Consider the following 17,252-nt stretch of genomic DNA (forward strand, 5'->3'; position numbering starts at 1 on the left):
TTTGATACTAATTCCAGGTTAATATTCAAGAGAATGTTCATGTCTCTCTGACAAATAAAACACCTGTTGTATGTGGATCTGGAATGAAAGATTCCACAGAATAAAAATATAATTTAGAATTAAAATATTTTTGCTAGCAGTCTTAAGATTACTCACTAGGAACATACTGATACTATCTATAGTAGGTACATATAGTGTATATACTACCTATAACCAGTTTTGTGAAATGTGATTCTAAAGGCTTAATGTAAGCCTTGGGCAGAGAATGGGTTCTGATTAATAAAATGCTACCAATTAATACTACTTGTACCTTGGTGGTTAGTCATTGTATTTATTTGTTATAATGTGTTGTTTTAAGTAGTAAAACTTTATGAGAAGAATATCATGAAAATTTCAAAACACTGTGTGTTCTTTGACTAGGAAATATCACTGACAGTTATGATTTTATTTATTTATTTATTTATTTATTAAAAAAAATTTTTTTTTCAACGTTTATTTATTTTTGGGACAGAGAGAGACAGAGCATGAACGGGGGAGGGGCAGAGAGAGAGGGAGACACAGAATCGGAAACAGGCTCCAGGCTCTGAGCCATCAGCCCAGAGCCCGATGCGGGGCTCGAACTCCCGGATCGCGAGATCGTGACCTGGCTGAAGTCGGATGTTTAACCGACTGCGCCACCCAGGCGCCCCTATGATTTTATTTTTTAAATGTTTGTTTATTTTGAGAGAGAGCCCATGTGTGTGTGAGTGGGGGAGGGGCTGAGAGAATTCCAAGCAGGTTTCATGCTGTCAGCGCAGAGGGCTCAAACTTATGAGCCCTGAGATCATGACCTAAGCCGAAATCAAGAGTTGGACGCTTAACCAACTGAGCCACCCAGGCGCCCCAGTTATGACTTTGTTTTTAGAATTTCCAAAAGGAATTCATTAATACAAAATCTGCAGAATAGGTTTCTTTCTCACAGCTTTAAAACTGCTGAAATTTTGGTGAAGGTTTCTTGGCTGTTCAGAGACTTAAAAGAATAAATGAAATTAGTAATAAATTTGAATGGTATAACCTTTCTTTTAAGCTGTATCAGTACAAGGGTTATTTTTGGTGCTTTTTTCCCTGATGTAGTCTAAAACAAACGTGTCTTCTAATTCTGCAAAAATATGACAAAAGATTTAGACCTTGACCTTTTTTTTTTCCTTTTTTCCCCATATGTCAGTGTCTTAGGTCGCTTATCTTGCCAATCTCTTTTCTTTTTATTAAAAAATTTTTTTTAATGTTTTTATTTATTTTTGAAGGAGAGACAGAGCATGAGTGGGGGAGGAGCAGAGAGAGAGGGAGACATAGAATTTGAAGCAGGCTTCAGGCTCTGAGCTGTCAGCACAGAGCCTGATGCGGGGCTCGAACTCACGAACTTGTGAGATCATGACCTGAGCTGAAATTGAATGCTTAACCGACTGAGCTTCCCAGGTACCCCTCTCTTTTCTTTTTAAATCTCTTATTTTCTACCTCTGTTTTCTCTGCACCTCATTTGTTTGATTCTACCAAGGCTTAACATTTTTGGCTGCCTGAGGGGGATGTCCTCTTAAACTCTTGGAAGAGAAAACTCCTGTTTTGATGGAGTCAGAGGGAATTTCCCACTTCCCCCAATCGTGACACTAATGAGAGTGGTACTTCTTTGCAGTCAAAATTGTAGAATCTGGGTAGAAGGTTGTCCTATTTAAAACAAAAATTTTTTTTAAAGTTAATTTATTTTGAGAGAGAGAGAGAGAGAAAACGCACAAGTGGGGAAGGGGCAGAGAAGAGAGAATCCCAAGCAGGCTCCGTGCCAGCGGTGCAGAGCCCAGTGCTGGGCTCAGTGAGATCATGATCCGAGCTGAGACCAGGAGTCCTGACGCTTAACACACTGTGCTACCCAGGCACCCCAAGGTTGTCCTGTTTCTACCTAACAGAAGCTAGTTGGGAATGTTTTAAAGTTCTTCAGAAGGCTTACACAAGATTTTTTTTTGCCTGTTTCTAGGGAAGATAGGAGTTAATTCTAGAGTGAGAGGTGCTTCTCTTTAGGCTGGTACAAGAAGAAAAAAATTGTACTTGAATGTCAACATTATTGTGTTTTGAAAGCCTTTAGTATTCAGAGTGTTAAAAGTAAGTTCCAAAGGCATTTGACAAATACATAATGAGATCCAACTATGTACCAGGCACTGTTCTAGACACTTGGGATTCATCATTAAACAAAATAGACAAAGGGTCTCTTCAAGGAGTTTATATTGCAGTGAATGTATAAACGTTTTTAGAATTATTTCTTCTGTTAGTATGTGTAATTGAGTTAATTTGAATTAGTAAGAACAGTGATGTTTAATAAAGGCACCATACCTATTGCTGGTCCCTGTCTTGTATCAAGGACTAGAAAACTACAAATGTACTTTGATTGCTGTTGTCAAGTAGTGCTAACAAACTGAAAAGCTTTAAAAAGTTTTCATTGACTCTGTGATAATAAAATTCTATAATAACATCTACTAATTATGCCAGGTATTTATTATTTCTCTCAATCCTCAAAAAAAAAAAAAAAACCCTGCAAAGTAGATATACCACTTATTTTACAGGTAAGGATTAAGAACATTAGGAAAGGTGGCAGTAAATAGGTAACATCACTGGGATGGATGTTGCGCTCCCAGGCTCATAGCTTCTGTGTTTGTATGTAAACATTAGTCCAGTCTCCTTGAAGCTCTTATTTCTGTTCCATAGATTTTAATTTTGTAGCTTAGAAGTTCCTTTGAAGAGTCTTTTGACTTAATTTCTCTGTTTAACATTTTTTTTCTTTTGAGAGGGAGAGTGGGGGAGGGGCAGAGAGAGGGAGAGACAGAATCCCAAGCAGGCTCTCCCAAAGTGGGACTCAAACCCACGAACTGTGAGATCATGACCTGAGCTGAGATCAAGAGTTGGACATCCAACTGACTGAGCCACCCAGGCGCCCCTTTGTAAAAAATTAAAAAAAAAAAAAAAAGTTTGTTTAATTTTGAGAGTGCCTGCGCGTGAGTTGGGGAGGGGCAGAGAGAAAGAGGGATAATCCCAAGCAGGCCCTGAGCTGCCAGTGCAGAGCCTGATGGTGGGCTCAAACCCACTAGTTGTGAGATTATGACCTGAGCAGAAACCAAGAGTTGGATGTTTAACTTTTCTGAGCCACCCTGGGCGCCCCTAGCATTTTCTCTCATAGGAAGGAGACAGGGGTGTGGAGGTCGAGTATATTTTCCAGTGGAGAGGCAACAAGAGATAGTAGAACAAGCACTGGACAAGAAGTCATTAAATTTAGGGGGAGGTTTGTTACGTTCAGATTTTATGTGGATCACTCTCTTGAGACATGGTTACTTTCAAGGCCTGTTTTTATCATCTGTATAATGAGAGATTTTACTTTATTTTTTTAGTATTTATGAGAGTATGTGGTGTGCGAGCTAGTGGGGAGAGAGTGAGACTTTTCTTTCTTTTTTTTTAACCTTTTTTAGTGTATTATTTATTTTGAGGGAGAGAGAGCGCATGTGTGTGTCTGTGAGAGAGACAGTGAGTGGGGGGAGGGGCAGAGAGCATCCCTAGCCGGCTTCCTGCTGTCTGCAGAGCCCAACAAGGGGCGATCTCACAAGCTAGGAGATCCTGTTCTGAGCTGAAATCAAAGTTGGACGCTTAACTGACTGAGCCACCCCAGACACCCCGAGAGAGAATCTTAAGCAGGCTCCACAGATAGTGTGGAGCCCGACTTGGGGATTGATCCACGACCCTGGCTGGGATCACGAGCCGAGCCAGAATCTAGAGTGTGACACTCAACCAACTGAGCCACCCAGGCACCCTGAGAGATTTCTTTTCTGAAAGTTATTTTATGAATTTGCAGGCTGAAACTACTTATTTTGTTTATTTATTTGTTGTATATATTTAAATGTTTACTTTTGAGGAGAGTGAGTGCAAGCAGGGGAGGGGCAAAGAGAGGGGAACAGAGGATTGGAGGCCGGCTTCCATACTGACAGCAGAGACCCTGATGGCAGGGCTCGAACTCACAGACTGTGAGATCATGACCTGAGCTGAAGTCAGAAGCTCAGCTGGGGGCTCTGAGGCTGCAGCTTATTAAAAAAAAAAATTTTTTTTTTCATTTATTTTTGAGACACAGAGAGTGACTGGGGGAGGGGCAGAGAGAGAATGAGACAGAATCAGAATCGGAAGCAGGCTCCAGGCTCTGAGCTGTCAACACAGAGCCTGAGGCAGGGCTCGAACCCACAAACTGAGATCCTTACCTGAGCCGAAGTTGCACGCTTCTCAGCCACCCAGGCGCCCCTGCAACTTTTAAAATCTTTGCCTTGTGACAAGTGGATGGAGAGCTAGGAAATGAATCTAAATTCAGATCTAGATTACATCTACAACTTTGGTTTTTTGATCCAGCCAACTTAGCTACTGATTTCATTGAATAGGAAACTTCCATTCTCAAAATTTGCATTTCTACATAAATTATTTATTTAAATTTTGTTGTATAAATTGCCCCATTTATTATAGGCTAGCAATATTTCAAATGGTGGAGCTTCTTTCAACTCCTTCAGTCTTCTCATGACTGACTTTGCTGTGACAGCAGACGTGGTGTTGTAGTTCCAGGCACCACCTGCTCGCTATGGTTTGCATGCAGGAACCACAATGCCAGATCCCCACAGCTCATTTTTCATCTTGGTTTTGCCACACAAGGAGGAAGTGTACTTGTGTGCTGGCTTGTTTCTTTTTAAAAAATATATTTTATTTTTGAGAGACCAGAGTGCAAGCGGGGTAGGAGCAGAGAGAGCGGGAGAGACAGCGTGAGCGGGAGAGGGGCAGAGAACGAGGGAGACACAGAATCTGAAGCACAACTGACAGGCGCTCAACTGACTGAGCCACCCAGGCACCCCTCCCCAAAACTTTTTTTTAATGTTTTTTATTTATTTAAAAAAAAATTTTTTTTTTCAACTTTTATTTATTTTTGGGACAGAGAGAGACAGAGCATGAACGGGGGAGGGGCAGAGAGAGAGGGAGACACAGAATCGGAAACAGGCTCCAGGCTCTGAGTCATCAGCCCAGAGCCCGACGCGGGGCTCGAACTCACGGACCGCGAGATCGTGACCTGGCTGAAGTCGGACGCTTAACCGACTGCGCCACCCAGGCGCCCCTTAATGTTTTTTATTTTTATATTTTGAGAGAGAGAGAGACAGAGTGCACGCAGGGGAAAGGCAGAGAAAGAGAGGGAGACAAGGAATCCAAAGCAGGCTCCAGGCTTCAAGCTGTCAGCACAGAGCCTGATATGGGGCTTGAACCCACGAATGTGAGATTATGGCCCAAGCCGGAGTTGGACGCTCAACCAACTGAGCCACCCAGGCGCCCCATGTGCTGGCTCATTTCAGTCTTCACCATTTTCCTGAGGGAGGCACCATAACATGTCCCATGTTTATTGACAATTCCGTCTTTGTTGGTGCGTGTAGCCTTGTCACCGCAAACTAGGTCCAAGCCCAGGGAGGACAAATTTGCATTTATATTTCTGCTTGTGTTGAATGAATTATGAGGTTGAACTATATGAAATTGCCAATTTCAGTCAATTTTTAGTTGAAGTATAGTGAACATGCATGGGATACTAGTTTGGGTGTACAACGTTGTGATTCAGTAATTCTATACATTGTGCAGTGCTCACCACAATAAGTGTAGTTTGTCACCATACCAAGTTATATTATTGACAGTATTTCTTATGCTGTATGTACTTTATAGCATTGTGACTTATTTATTTTACAGTTTTTTTAAATGTTTATTTGAGACACAGAGCAAGGGGGGGCGGGCAGAGAGCGAGGGAGACACAGAATCCGAAGCAGGCTCCAGGCTCTGAGCTGTCAGCACAGAGCCCAACATGGGTCTTGAACCCACAAACTGCGAGATCATGACCTGAGTCTAAGTCAAACGCTTAACTGACTGAGCCACCCTGGCTCCCCCCCCCCCCCCGCCCCTTTTTGTTTTTATTTGAGAGAGTGAGCATACTCATGCATATAAGCAAAGTAAGGACAGAGGGAGAGGGAGGGACAGGAGCCCGACGCTGGGCTTGATTTCATGATCCCGAGCTCATGACCTGAGCAGAAATCAACTGAGCCACACAGGTGCCCCATGACTTATTTATTTTATAATTGGCAGTTTGTACCTCAATTTCAATCATTTTTCACCTGTAAAAATGATCATTTCATATGGTACAACCTAAGTTAAGTGGTGGTTGGAAGGTCTGGAAGGTGAGCTCTTAATATACCCAAAGAGGCATCAAGTTTTAAGGAAGTACCAGGGTTACTGAGGTATTGTACATGAATATTTTCTGAGGTTGTTTTTGCTTTTTGTATGTACTTAAATAGATTTTACCTATTTTAATTTTCTAGGTCTTTTTTTCTCTCAATAATTGATTCAAATTTGCTGTTTGCAGCTTTTTGTTTGTTTGTTTTTAATGTTTATTTTAGAGACAGAGCACAAGCGGGGGAGGGGCAGAGAGAGAGGGAGACAGAATCTGAAGCACGCTCCAGGCTCTGAGCACAGAACCTGATGCAGGGGCTCGAACCCAGGAACCATGAGATCATGACTTCAGCTGAAGTCGGACACTTAACTGACTGAGCCACCCAGGCATCCCTGTTTGCGGTTCTTTTAATGCAGCATTTTAAGGGTCACTGGATAGTGTAACTTCTGGAACTGTGCAACATAGGTACTGCAGATAAATTTAGAAAATTTTGGAGGAAGGGTGGCAAACATTTTCCCCCTCCCTCAAACAAAATGAGTGGAATTTACCCTTTTTTTATTAAAACATTTTTTTCTTAAAGTTTTCTTACTATCTTGAGAGAGAGCACGAGCCGGGGAAGGGGAGAGAGAGGGAGGGAGGGAGGGAGGGAGGGAGGGAGAGAGAGAGAGAGAGAGAGAGAGAGAGAGAGAATCCCAAGCAGGCCCTGTGCTGTAAGCATGGAGCCAGAAGAGGGGTTCACACTCAAGTATCATGAGATCATAACCTGAGCTGAAACCAGGAATTGGATGCGTAACTGTGATTGAGCCAGCTAGGTGCCTTGGGATTTATCCCCCACCCCCATTTTTTTTTTTTTTTTTTTTTTTTTTTTTTTGCTAGTTGTTTGCATGAAGAGAATGGAAAAGGCCACTATGCTCACTTTTCTTTCCAGAAGAGAATTGGTCTTGATACAGTTATAAGAAAATGTTCGGATTTATTAGATTATACGGTAGTAATAGGTTCCTCACCTGTAGCCAGTAGAATCCCATTTATAAATGTGGAATTTTTCTTGTAATTCTATATTTATTTTAAAGAACTGATATCCTTCCTCTTTCCCCTCCCTCATTGTGAGATTCTTGTGTTTCTTTCTAGCTTTGGAATCTAACAAACCCTTGATTTATTGTTCAGCCTTCTACCTTTTAAAAAAAAATTTTTTTTTTAGTTATTTTTGAGAGAGAGTGTGAGTAGGGGAGGGGCAGAGAGAGAGAGAGAGACAGAGACAGAGACAGAATCCCAAGCAGGCTCCAGGCTCTGAGCTGTCAGCACAGAGCCGGATGCAGGGCTTGAACCCACAAACCATGAGATCATGACCTGAGCCGAAGTTGAACGCTTCACTGATTGAGCCACCCAGGCACCACCACCAACCTTCCACTTTTTAATATGGCCATTGAATATGTTCAAATGTTACTTAAAAAAAAAAAAATTTTTTTTTGTTTGTTTTTGAGAGTGACAGACTGAGGGCAAGCAGGGGAGGAGCAGAGAGAGAGGGAGACAGAATCTGAAGCAGGCTCCAGCCTCCAAGTTGTCAGCACGGGAGCTGCATATGGGGCTTGAACTCACTCACTGAGAGATCATGACCTGAGAGGAAGTCAGGTGCTTAACAGACTGAACCACCCAGGTGCCCTCAACTGTTATTTAATCAAGGAATAGAGCAAATAAAACAATGCTGAGCATAAGAAAAATAACTACTGTTTGTAACCTCTTGCTAGACTAACACTTTATAAAGGGCTGGAAAGGAAAGAAGCTGTAGGAACTTAATGAGACAGTAATACGGCCCTCTGTTTTCCTTTTTCTTTCTTTTTCTTTTTATTCTTTATTTCTCAGTTTTAGAGAGCGAGATGGGGAGAGGGGCAGAGGGAATTCCAAACAGGCTCCGTTTTGAGTGCAGAGCCTGACTCGGGGCTCTATCCCACGACCCTGGGATCGTAACCTGAGCAGAAGTCAAGAGTCTATGCTCAACAACTGAGTCACCCAGGTGCCCCTTTTCTTTTTCTTTATGTATCTTTTCAGTGTGTGATTTGTAAGGCATGTAATTTGGGGGCACTGGGGAACGGCCACAGGAGACGTTGGTTTTTTTCTCTAGACTATTTGCTGTTAAGTTGGTTTTTCCTCTTCCTGACAGTTAACAGATAACCATTAACATGGTCCTTTATGCCTTTGTCTTTTATTCGTCATTGCTGCAACTTGCTTATGACTTTCTTGATTTAGTTTTCCTCCATTCAGGATGTTATTTGCCAGCATATTTCTTTAGTCATTTTGTCTTTAATTTTTATTCTTGTCTATCAGACTGCATTAATATTGTTACCCAGTTTTCTTTCCTATGCTTTAAAAAAATTTTTTAACGTTTATTTATTTTTGAGATAGAGACAATATGAATGGGGGAGGGTCAGAGAGAGAGGGAGACACAGAATCTGAAACAGGCTCCAGGCTCTGAGCTGTCAGCACAGAGCCTGATGCAGGGCTCGAACTCATGGACCGTGAGATCATGACCTGAGCCGAAGTCGGACGCTTAACCGACTGAGCCACCCAGGCGCCCCTCTTTCCTACGCTTTTAAAAGCTGAAAGTTTTGGAATACTAGTAGTAATATGTAAAGCAGTATATTTTATTTTAGTTCTGTATGACTTTGAAGATAATTAGATTAAGAGAATGGCCTATTGTAGAGGTCTTCACATCAAGTCTTGATTATCAAGTAGACTTATTTGACTAATCAAGATGTGATTTAAATAATTAAAATTACTTTTTTCTCTTATTTTTATTTGACATCAAGTATTTAAGCTTAAAAATCTGAAAGTGATTTTTTAAATTTACTGACACTTGTGAAGCAGAGAGGAATTGAGGACAATCATTACTAAAAATAGTAGCTGGCTAAAATGCTTTAAAATTGACTTGAGTAACTTGGATATTTTCCAGCTAAAGCCTCTATCTAGTATATTTTCTGTATTTTTTTTCAGTGTAGATGTATATTTGTGGAAAATTTGAAAAACCAAAGGTGGGAAGAAAACTTGTATTAACTGATGTGTTCTGTGCAGATTTTGTTTTGTTTCACTATTTCATTGTTTTTTATATATCTTTTTTATATATGTCTTTAAAAAATTTTTTTTTAGTAATCTGTACATCCAGTCTGGAGCTCAAACTCGAGACCTTGAGATGAAGAGTTACACGTTCTTCCAGCTGAGCCAGCGAGGAGCCTGTTTTTTTGTTTTTTTTTTTTTGTTTTTTTTTTAACGTTTATTTTTTTGAGACAGAGAGAGACAGAGCATGAACCGGGGGAGGGTCAGAGAGAGAGGGAGACACAGAATCTGAAACAGGCTCCAGGCTCTGAGCGGTCAGCACAGAGCCCGACGCGGGGCTTGAACTCACGGACCGGACCGCGAGATTATGACCTGAGCTGAAGTCGGCCGCTTAACCGACTGAGCCACCCAGGCGCCCCTGGAGCCTGTTTTTTATATACTTTTTTATCTCGTTTTGCACAGTTTTATATTATGGACATTTTTTCTTATATCATGAACTATTTTGTAAATATTCTTATTGGCTGTGTAACATCCAGTAACAAACGTTTTTGGCTAGTATATTGCTAGTAATACTGCAATGAAATACTTACATACAACATAGCATTTTCTGTAATTTGGGTTATTTGCTTAGGAGAGATTTTGAGGAGTGGAATTTACTGGTCTAAGTAAACAAACCTGGGGTGCCCATGGCTCAGTCAGTTAAGTGTTCGACTTTGGCTCAGGTCATGATCTCATGGTTCATGAGTTCGAGCCCCTCCTCCCGGCTCTATGCTGACTGCTCAGAACCTGGAGCTTCCCTTGGATTCTGTGTCTCCCTCTCTTTACTCCTCCTCCACTTGCTTGCATGCCCTCTCTCCCTCCCTCAAAAATAAACATTATAAAAAAAGGTAAATAAACCTGAGGTCTTTGGCTTCTGTACCATCCTTTTCTGAAAGGAGCTTTTCATTTTACAGTACAACGAGTTCATGAATGCTCAGTGCATATAATGTTTTCACTACAAGAACTCATGTATTTAAATATTTTAAACGTTACTTAAAATGTGAAACGCATGTCTGTTTTAATTACAAAAGCTAAAATTAAATGTTATAAAGTCCAATAGTACAGCCCTGTCAAATAGATACAGCTTCTCTGTACCGCCAGAAGTAATTATTGTTACTGTTAATGGTTTGAATATACTTCGAGAATTTTGTCGTTGCTCCAGTGTCCATGCACGTACAAATACAGGAGGATAGGGGCGCCTGGGTGGCGCAGTCGGTTAAGCGTCCGACTTCAGCCAGGTCACGATCTCGCGGTCCGTGAGTTCGAGCCCCGCGTCGGGCTCTGGGCTGATGGCTCAGAGCCTGGAGCCTGTTTCCGATTCTGTGTCTCCCTCTCTCTCTGCCCCTCCCCCGTTCATGCTCTTTCTCTCTCTGTCCCAAAAATAAATAAACGTTGAAAAAAAAAAAAGATACTTCCATTTTATAGACCCCCAACATGCTATTGATTTGACATACATTATTACTTTGTATAACACCAATAAAGAAAAATGCTGCCTATTCCACCATTGATACATCACTAAGAAAAATCTGGATCGTATGGATGTTAATATGGAAAGTTTCCTAAAAGAGTGGATGTACACATCTGTATTACATTTTTTCATGGAAACATACATATCATTTAGCAACATACCTTTTTCTCACCAAAACATTGTAGATATTAAAAAATACTTTAGAAACCAATTGGATGATGGGTTTAGCCAGACTAACATGAAAATTTAAAAAATGGTGTGTTAATCTAGGTCAGTCTAATGTCTAAAACAAAAACGTCTGGAGTGCCTGGGTGGCTCAGTCAGTTAAATGTCTGACTGTTGGTTTTGGCTCAGGTCATGATTTGAGGGTTCGTGGGTTTCAGCTCCTGGTCGCTCTTGTCTGAGTTGGCAGTGTAGAACCTGCTTGGGATTCTCTCTTTCCTTCTCTCTCTGTTCCTTCCCTGCTCACTCCTCTCTCCCTCTCTAAAAATAAATAAACTTAAAAAATTTTTTTTCTTTTTGTTAAATTACAGAAATGTTCAACATTTTTTAAAAAGGATTTTTATTTTTTTAATGTTTTTTCATTTTTCTTACGGTTTGTTTTTGAGAGAGTGGGGGAGGGGCAGAGAGGGAGAGAGAAAAATCCCAAGCTGCCTCCCCACTGTCAGTGCAAAGCCCCATGCAGGGCTCAGTCTCAGAAACCGTGAGATCATGAGTTGGAGGCTTCACGAACTGAGCCACTCAGGTTCCCCTTCAAACATTTTTTTTAAAAAGTTTATTTTTTAAATGTTTTATTTTTGACAGAGAGCTTGAGCAAGGGAGGGCAGAGAGAGAGGAGGGAGACAGGATCTGAAGCAGGTTCTGCACTGAGAGCACAGCCTGATGTGGGGCTCGAACTCACGAACTTAATGAACCATGAGATCATGACCGGAGCCGAAGTCTGATATCCAACAGACTGAACCACCCAGGCATCTCTAAAGTTTATTTATTTTGAGTGACAGAGAGCGAGAGCGAGCGAGCACTCGTGGGCCAGTGGTGGAGGGGCAGAGAGAGGGGGTGAGAAGAGAGAATCCTAGCTCTCAGCAAGGAGCCCACAGCAGGGCTTAGTTTCACAGACTGAGATAATGACCTGAGCGAAGTCATGACCTGAGCGAAGAGTTGGGCCACTCAACCCACCGAGCCACCCAGGTGCCCCAAAAGAAGAACTCCTTAAAGAATTTCAGTGTGCAGCCAGCATTGAGAACCACTGGAATCGATCATTGTTTCTCATATGCCTGACTGAATTAGAGTAACTGAGTGTGCTTATTAAAAATTCAGGCATTTGGTCTGTACTCCAAACCTAATGCGTATATCGGGGTATACAGCTGCTTTTGACTAGATGACCTTGTAACGTTCCCTTCTAGAGAGAGGCTGTCTCAACGGTTTTTTTCAGCAGTTAAGTAATTGTCAGGGATCCTGAGTTTGAGAATATTGGAAGCTATGTAGCAGTACTGCATAGCTTTTTTTGTCTAATTTTTGTCCAGCTTTGAACAATGAGTAATGGTTAGTTATGTGGATATATTTGCCCAAGTGCAGTAATAAAGGATTACTTTCTGCCTTGCAGATGATAGAATATGTAGCATAACTTTAGATTTAAATTTAGCTGTAAATGCTAATAAGCATATTTAATCTGACTTAAAAATACTATTTATCTTGTTTTAGAGTTGGCACTGCATACCTTATGGGCTTCTTAATGTTTCTTCCCTTCATTTGTCGATTTTTATCATTTTCCCCTGTGTCAACATTTTTATATTACATTTTGATCATTTGATATAATTAGGAATTCCTCTCTTGGTACCTTCAAAAGCATTCCTAAGGATTTCTCCTGTAAATCCATTCTTGGGCTTTTTAATCAATAGGTATTTAGTGAGTTTTGAGAATGAGTTTCCCCTTGTGAATGATAAAAGAATTTACTATAATACTCAATGTAAAGGATCTTACAGTCCACTTTAAGGAGAATTGTGGCTAAAAACAAAATGATTTTGCTAGCTTATGTGATACAGGAATTTGAGAAAAGGGGCATTGAGGATAGCATTGTGAATAATTATTAGGGAAAGCTTGAGTAATAGGCGAGCTATCCAGTGGATAAGATTTGGGTAGTGAGAGAGGAAGGTTCTTTCAGATATGTCATCAAGAGTGCAGTATTGGAATTAAGCATGTGAGGCCTAAGAATGGAGTTATCTGGGCTAGAAAGAGGAGATGGAGTTAGGTGATGCAAAAGGTTCTATTTATTAGGCTTAGATTCTAAACCGTGTTCTTTATTTAGCTCATTACTGCATCAAGCACATTGTTAACATTCCTCTGAGGGCTTACATCCTCCTGGATTCCTCTGTCCCCCTTTTTTTAAATCTTGGAAGAGAGGCAAGCAAAGAAAAGGATTTTTAAGATGCTGTTGAGTTCTGTTACTTGCTACAGAATTTGCCTATGCAGTCTTCCTTTTAACTCTCAGAACCTAGTGAGAGGTGGGTATCTCTGATCAGGAAACAGTCTTACAGAGATTACCTGACGTAGGTTAAATAGCTTGTAAATAAATACGTAAGGCAGGAAGAAAGTCTCATCTGAGTCTTTCTGGCTGTAAAGGTGGTGTTTTCCTAGCATGCTATGTTTCTCAAAGTGTGTGTGTGTTTTTTGGTCCACTTACTGAGAGTACAAGTGAGAATTGTGGAAGTGTTACTAGAATTGAATAGGACCTCTTTAGAGAGGCTTCCCAGACATATTTTCTATTTCAAAAATCCTATTTCCTCCAACACAAAGTATACTTCTATTGACTTCTAAATTAATTTATTAATTCTGTCCACTTGAAGCCGTTTAAACTCTTGCTTAAAAATCCCAGGAGAAGCTTCAAATCTTGCAAAATTATTTACTTCAAATTTCCTTCCTTTATAACTTCTAAAAATTTATTTTTTAAAAGTATTTATTTTTGAGAGAGAGCATGCAAGCTGGGGAGGGGCAGAGAGAGGGGGGGAGAGAGAGAATCCCAAGCAGGCTCTCTGCACTGAGCAAAGAGCCAGATATGAGGCTTGAACCTACAAACTGTGAGATCATGACGTGAGCTGAAATCAAGAGTTGGTCACTTCACCAAATGAGCCACCCAGGTACACCAAGACTTTTTTTTTTTTTATAGATTGAATTACAGTTTTGAGTAATGCAAAATCGTAAACTATGTTTTAGCATCTCCTAGAATTCCTTAGTGATTTGGAAGCCCACTCAAGTGCAAATAGACTTTAAAATGATGGCACCACAAACTTTGAGTAGACTTAAGCAGTCGAATTATTTATGATAAAGTTAAAATTGTCAAATTTGGCAGGGATTTAATGTTTAACAACCATTATAAGTTTAGCTAAGAATGTTTTGTAACCAGCTTAATCTCATGGGTTTATTAGAGTGTAGTTATGTCAAAAATCATGTTCCATAGGGATTATACTGAATTTGTTGTATGGTTAACTGATACTGTACTCTCCCTTAAGATTGTCAAATGAAAATTTATTTTCCATGCTTTATGGTACAGAACTGGTATCTCCAATGGAGTATTTGTCGATGTGATAAAGTGAATGGTATTTAGAAAAATCTGTGTATCTATGTATTCCTAAATGTTTTTTTCTTTCATTTTTAAAAGTTTATTTCTGAGAGAGAACACAAGCAGGGGAGGTGCAGAGAGAGAGGGGGACAGGGGCTCGGAAGCAGGCTCTGCACCGATGCAGGACTCAAACCCATGAACCACGAACGAGATCATGACCTTAGCTGAAGTTTGGTGCTCAACTGACTGAACCACCTAGGCACCCTGGTGTATTCCTAAGTATTAACAGCAGAGTCTTTGCTACCAAGTTATTTGGATCTTTTATAAATCTGTAAGGCAGAGTATTGATTGTCATTGAATTATCTATGAATTGGCTGTTTAGAGATTGTCCAAATTTCGTTTGGCTGATAATTTCAGCCATTCCTTGGATATTGTGTAAGTCCATCAGTTCTAAAAGAAGCATAATACCTGAACTTTGACATAAAATTTTTTTAAGGTGTATTTATTAATTTTGAGAATCCCAATCAGGCTCTGTGCTGTCAGCTATAAGCCTGACACAGAGTTGGAACCCATGGACCGTGAGATCATGATCTGAGTAGAAATCAAGAGTCAGACGCTTAGCTCACTGAGTCACCCAGGCACCCCACTATGTGTATCTTTTAAAAATAATGTCTGCTTTGACTTGACAGCCTTTTTTTTTTTTTTAATTTTAGTGTGGTTTCATTGGCTTTTCTTTTTCTTTTATATTGATACACTAGTGCTTCCTCCCCTCTTTTCACAACTTCTGTACTTAGGCAGAAGGGCCATGTGAGCTGTTCATCAGTGAAATGTGAGCAGCACTTACGTGCGTAACTGTAGAGGCAGTGAAAACCCCTTTCCTGATTATTTTGTTTTTCCCTTTTCTGCTTTGACCAGGAATCCTCAACTATCAAAAGGCGTAGTTCCTCACTTAAGAAACCTTGTGTGAAGTCTCTGAAATTTGGGGAGTAATTTTGTTCCCAAGCATATCCTCCCCCCCAGGCTATTGATTCTTTAGAAAAGGTTTAAACCTGTTTACAGCCTCTTTTGTGTTTTCAAATTGAGATGCTAAGTAGATTTCATCCAGGCTACTCTGCTTTCTAGAATTTTAGGGGATTGTTTAAAATTTATATGCTAACTTTACTGAAGATGAGTAAAATCATCCTTTGACTGTTATCTTAAATATGTGCATGCCAAATGAAGGACATTTTACTTCTCTGGTAGCTTCAGAATATGAATGAGTAAAGGGGCGTGATACTTCACCATTTCTGTGTAGACTAATTCTCTGGTGGAGTTCCTTTTCATTCCTTTATTTCTAAACTGCATCTCTTTAAAATTAAGTATGGAGATTTACATTAGAAATTTGTTTTAAGAGAGAGAGCATGCGTGTGAGCGTGCAGTACATACTGGAACAAGCAGGGAAGGGGGCAGAGGGAGGGAGGGAGGGAGGGAGGGAGGGAGGGGGAGAGAGAGAGAGAGAGAGAGAGAGAAAGAAAGAAAGAATATATATCTTAAGCATGCCCCACGCTCAGCATAGAGCCAGACTTGGGCTCCATTCCATGACCCCCAGGATCATGACCTGATTAGGACGCTCAACTGACTGAGCCACCCAGGTGCCTCCTAACTACTGAGGTTTGTTTCTCTGGCGTTTATTTTAGGTCTTTTAGTTCTCCCTGTGGTCCTTATTTAGCTATTCTTCCAATGTATTTGCTGGAGCAGGTCTGGGTTTTTGGTTTTTATTCACTTGGGTGTCCCACCCCCCCATGCGGACATCAGGTTTTTCTTTGCTGCTGTACTTCCTCCTTTTTGAGCCCAGAAGACGCAAATATATATATTTTTTACATATGGTGCAAGAGTCATTCATGTTCACACAGGGGTCTCTCCCCTCAGTGTTAATATCTCTGATAATCATAAGATGGGGACATTCTTAAAATTTAAACTGTTGACACACTCCTTCTAATAAGTTTACCTCTTTTTATCATCAAAGGATAAAGTACTTTTTCGCAGCAGCTGGGAAAATGCTGCAGGATGTTTTGTTCTCTTCTTGCTGTTCTCTTCTAGTGCAAGTGGCTTTCCATGATGGTAAGTCTTTTCTGTGGTATTTATCCTTATTTTTAGATTTTTAAAAATAAGTGAAGTGTCTGTAAGATAATAGTCATCATGTGATGAAAGAATATTCAAGGTAAGGGAAAGATAGTGGCATTTGGAATGTACAGGTCTTACACTGTCATTTATAATTGTACAGTAGATTTACCTCTTTTGGTAGATGTACTATTATTTAATAGAATATTATTTAGCAAAAAGAACTATAAGGGCAGGTTAAGCGCCTGACTTGGCTCAGGTCTTGATCTCACGATTCACAGGTTTTGAGCCCAGTGTTGGGCTCTCTGCTGTCAGCAGGGAGCCTGTTTCAGATTCTCTTTCCCACTTCTTTCTCTGCCCCTCCCCCGACCACGCGCATGCTTGCATGCTCGCTCGCTCTCTCTCAAAAATAAACAAACATTAAAAAAATATTTTTATCTCAGGAAGAAATAACTTCTCTATTGATCAGTCCAGATATATGCATATAAAATATATTTTGATAGGTCCCAAACTGTTTCAGACAACCATTCCTGAGAACTAATAATTAGTCTAGAGAGAGAGTTTTACTGAGATGATTTTTATAATTACACCAATGTGAATTTTAGAGACTTTTACAGTTTACAGAGGTACCTTGTTTTTTTCCTGATCTTCCCCCATCCCCATTATAGTTCTGAGTCATCCCTAAGATAACTTTGCATTCTTTCCATGTGACATAGTGATTTGGGAAACTTGCCTTCATGCAGGCCAGCAGGAGCAGTAGAGGGACAGAGAGAGAGGGGGAGAGATAGAGGGAATCT

General features: G+C 40.5%; 1 protein-coding gene across 3 annotated transcripts in view; it reads left to right on the forward strand.

Moving 5' to 3' along the window:
• YWHAE (tyrosine 3-monooxygenase/tryptophan 5-monooxygenase activation protein epsilon) overlaps positions 1 to 17,252 on the forward strand; it is a 54,565-nt gene that overhangs the window by 8,661 nt on the left and 28,652 nt on the right. Inside the window, exon 2 of one of the 3 annotated variants that reach the window (XM_019817370.3) lies at positions 16,361 to 16,455. The exons of the other annotated variants lie outside the window; for them this stretch is intronic. Coding sequence (XP_019672929.1) covers positions 16,392 to 16,455 — 64 coding nt within the window. The 5' untranslated portion in view covers positions 16,361 to 16,391. The remainder of the gene's footprint in view (positions 1 to 16,360; positions 16,456 to 17,252) is intronic. 3 annotated transcript variants of the gene reach the window in all.

This window comes from Felis catus, chromosome E1, assembly GCF_018350175.1.
Source record: "Felis catus isolate Fca126 chromosome E1, F.catus_Fca126_mat1.0, whole genome shotgun sequence".
NCBI classification, from domain to species: Eukaryota; Metazoa; Chordata; class Mammalia; order Carnivora; family Felidae; genus Felis; species Felis catus.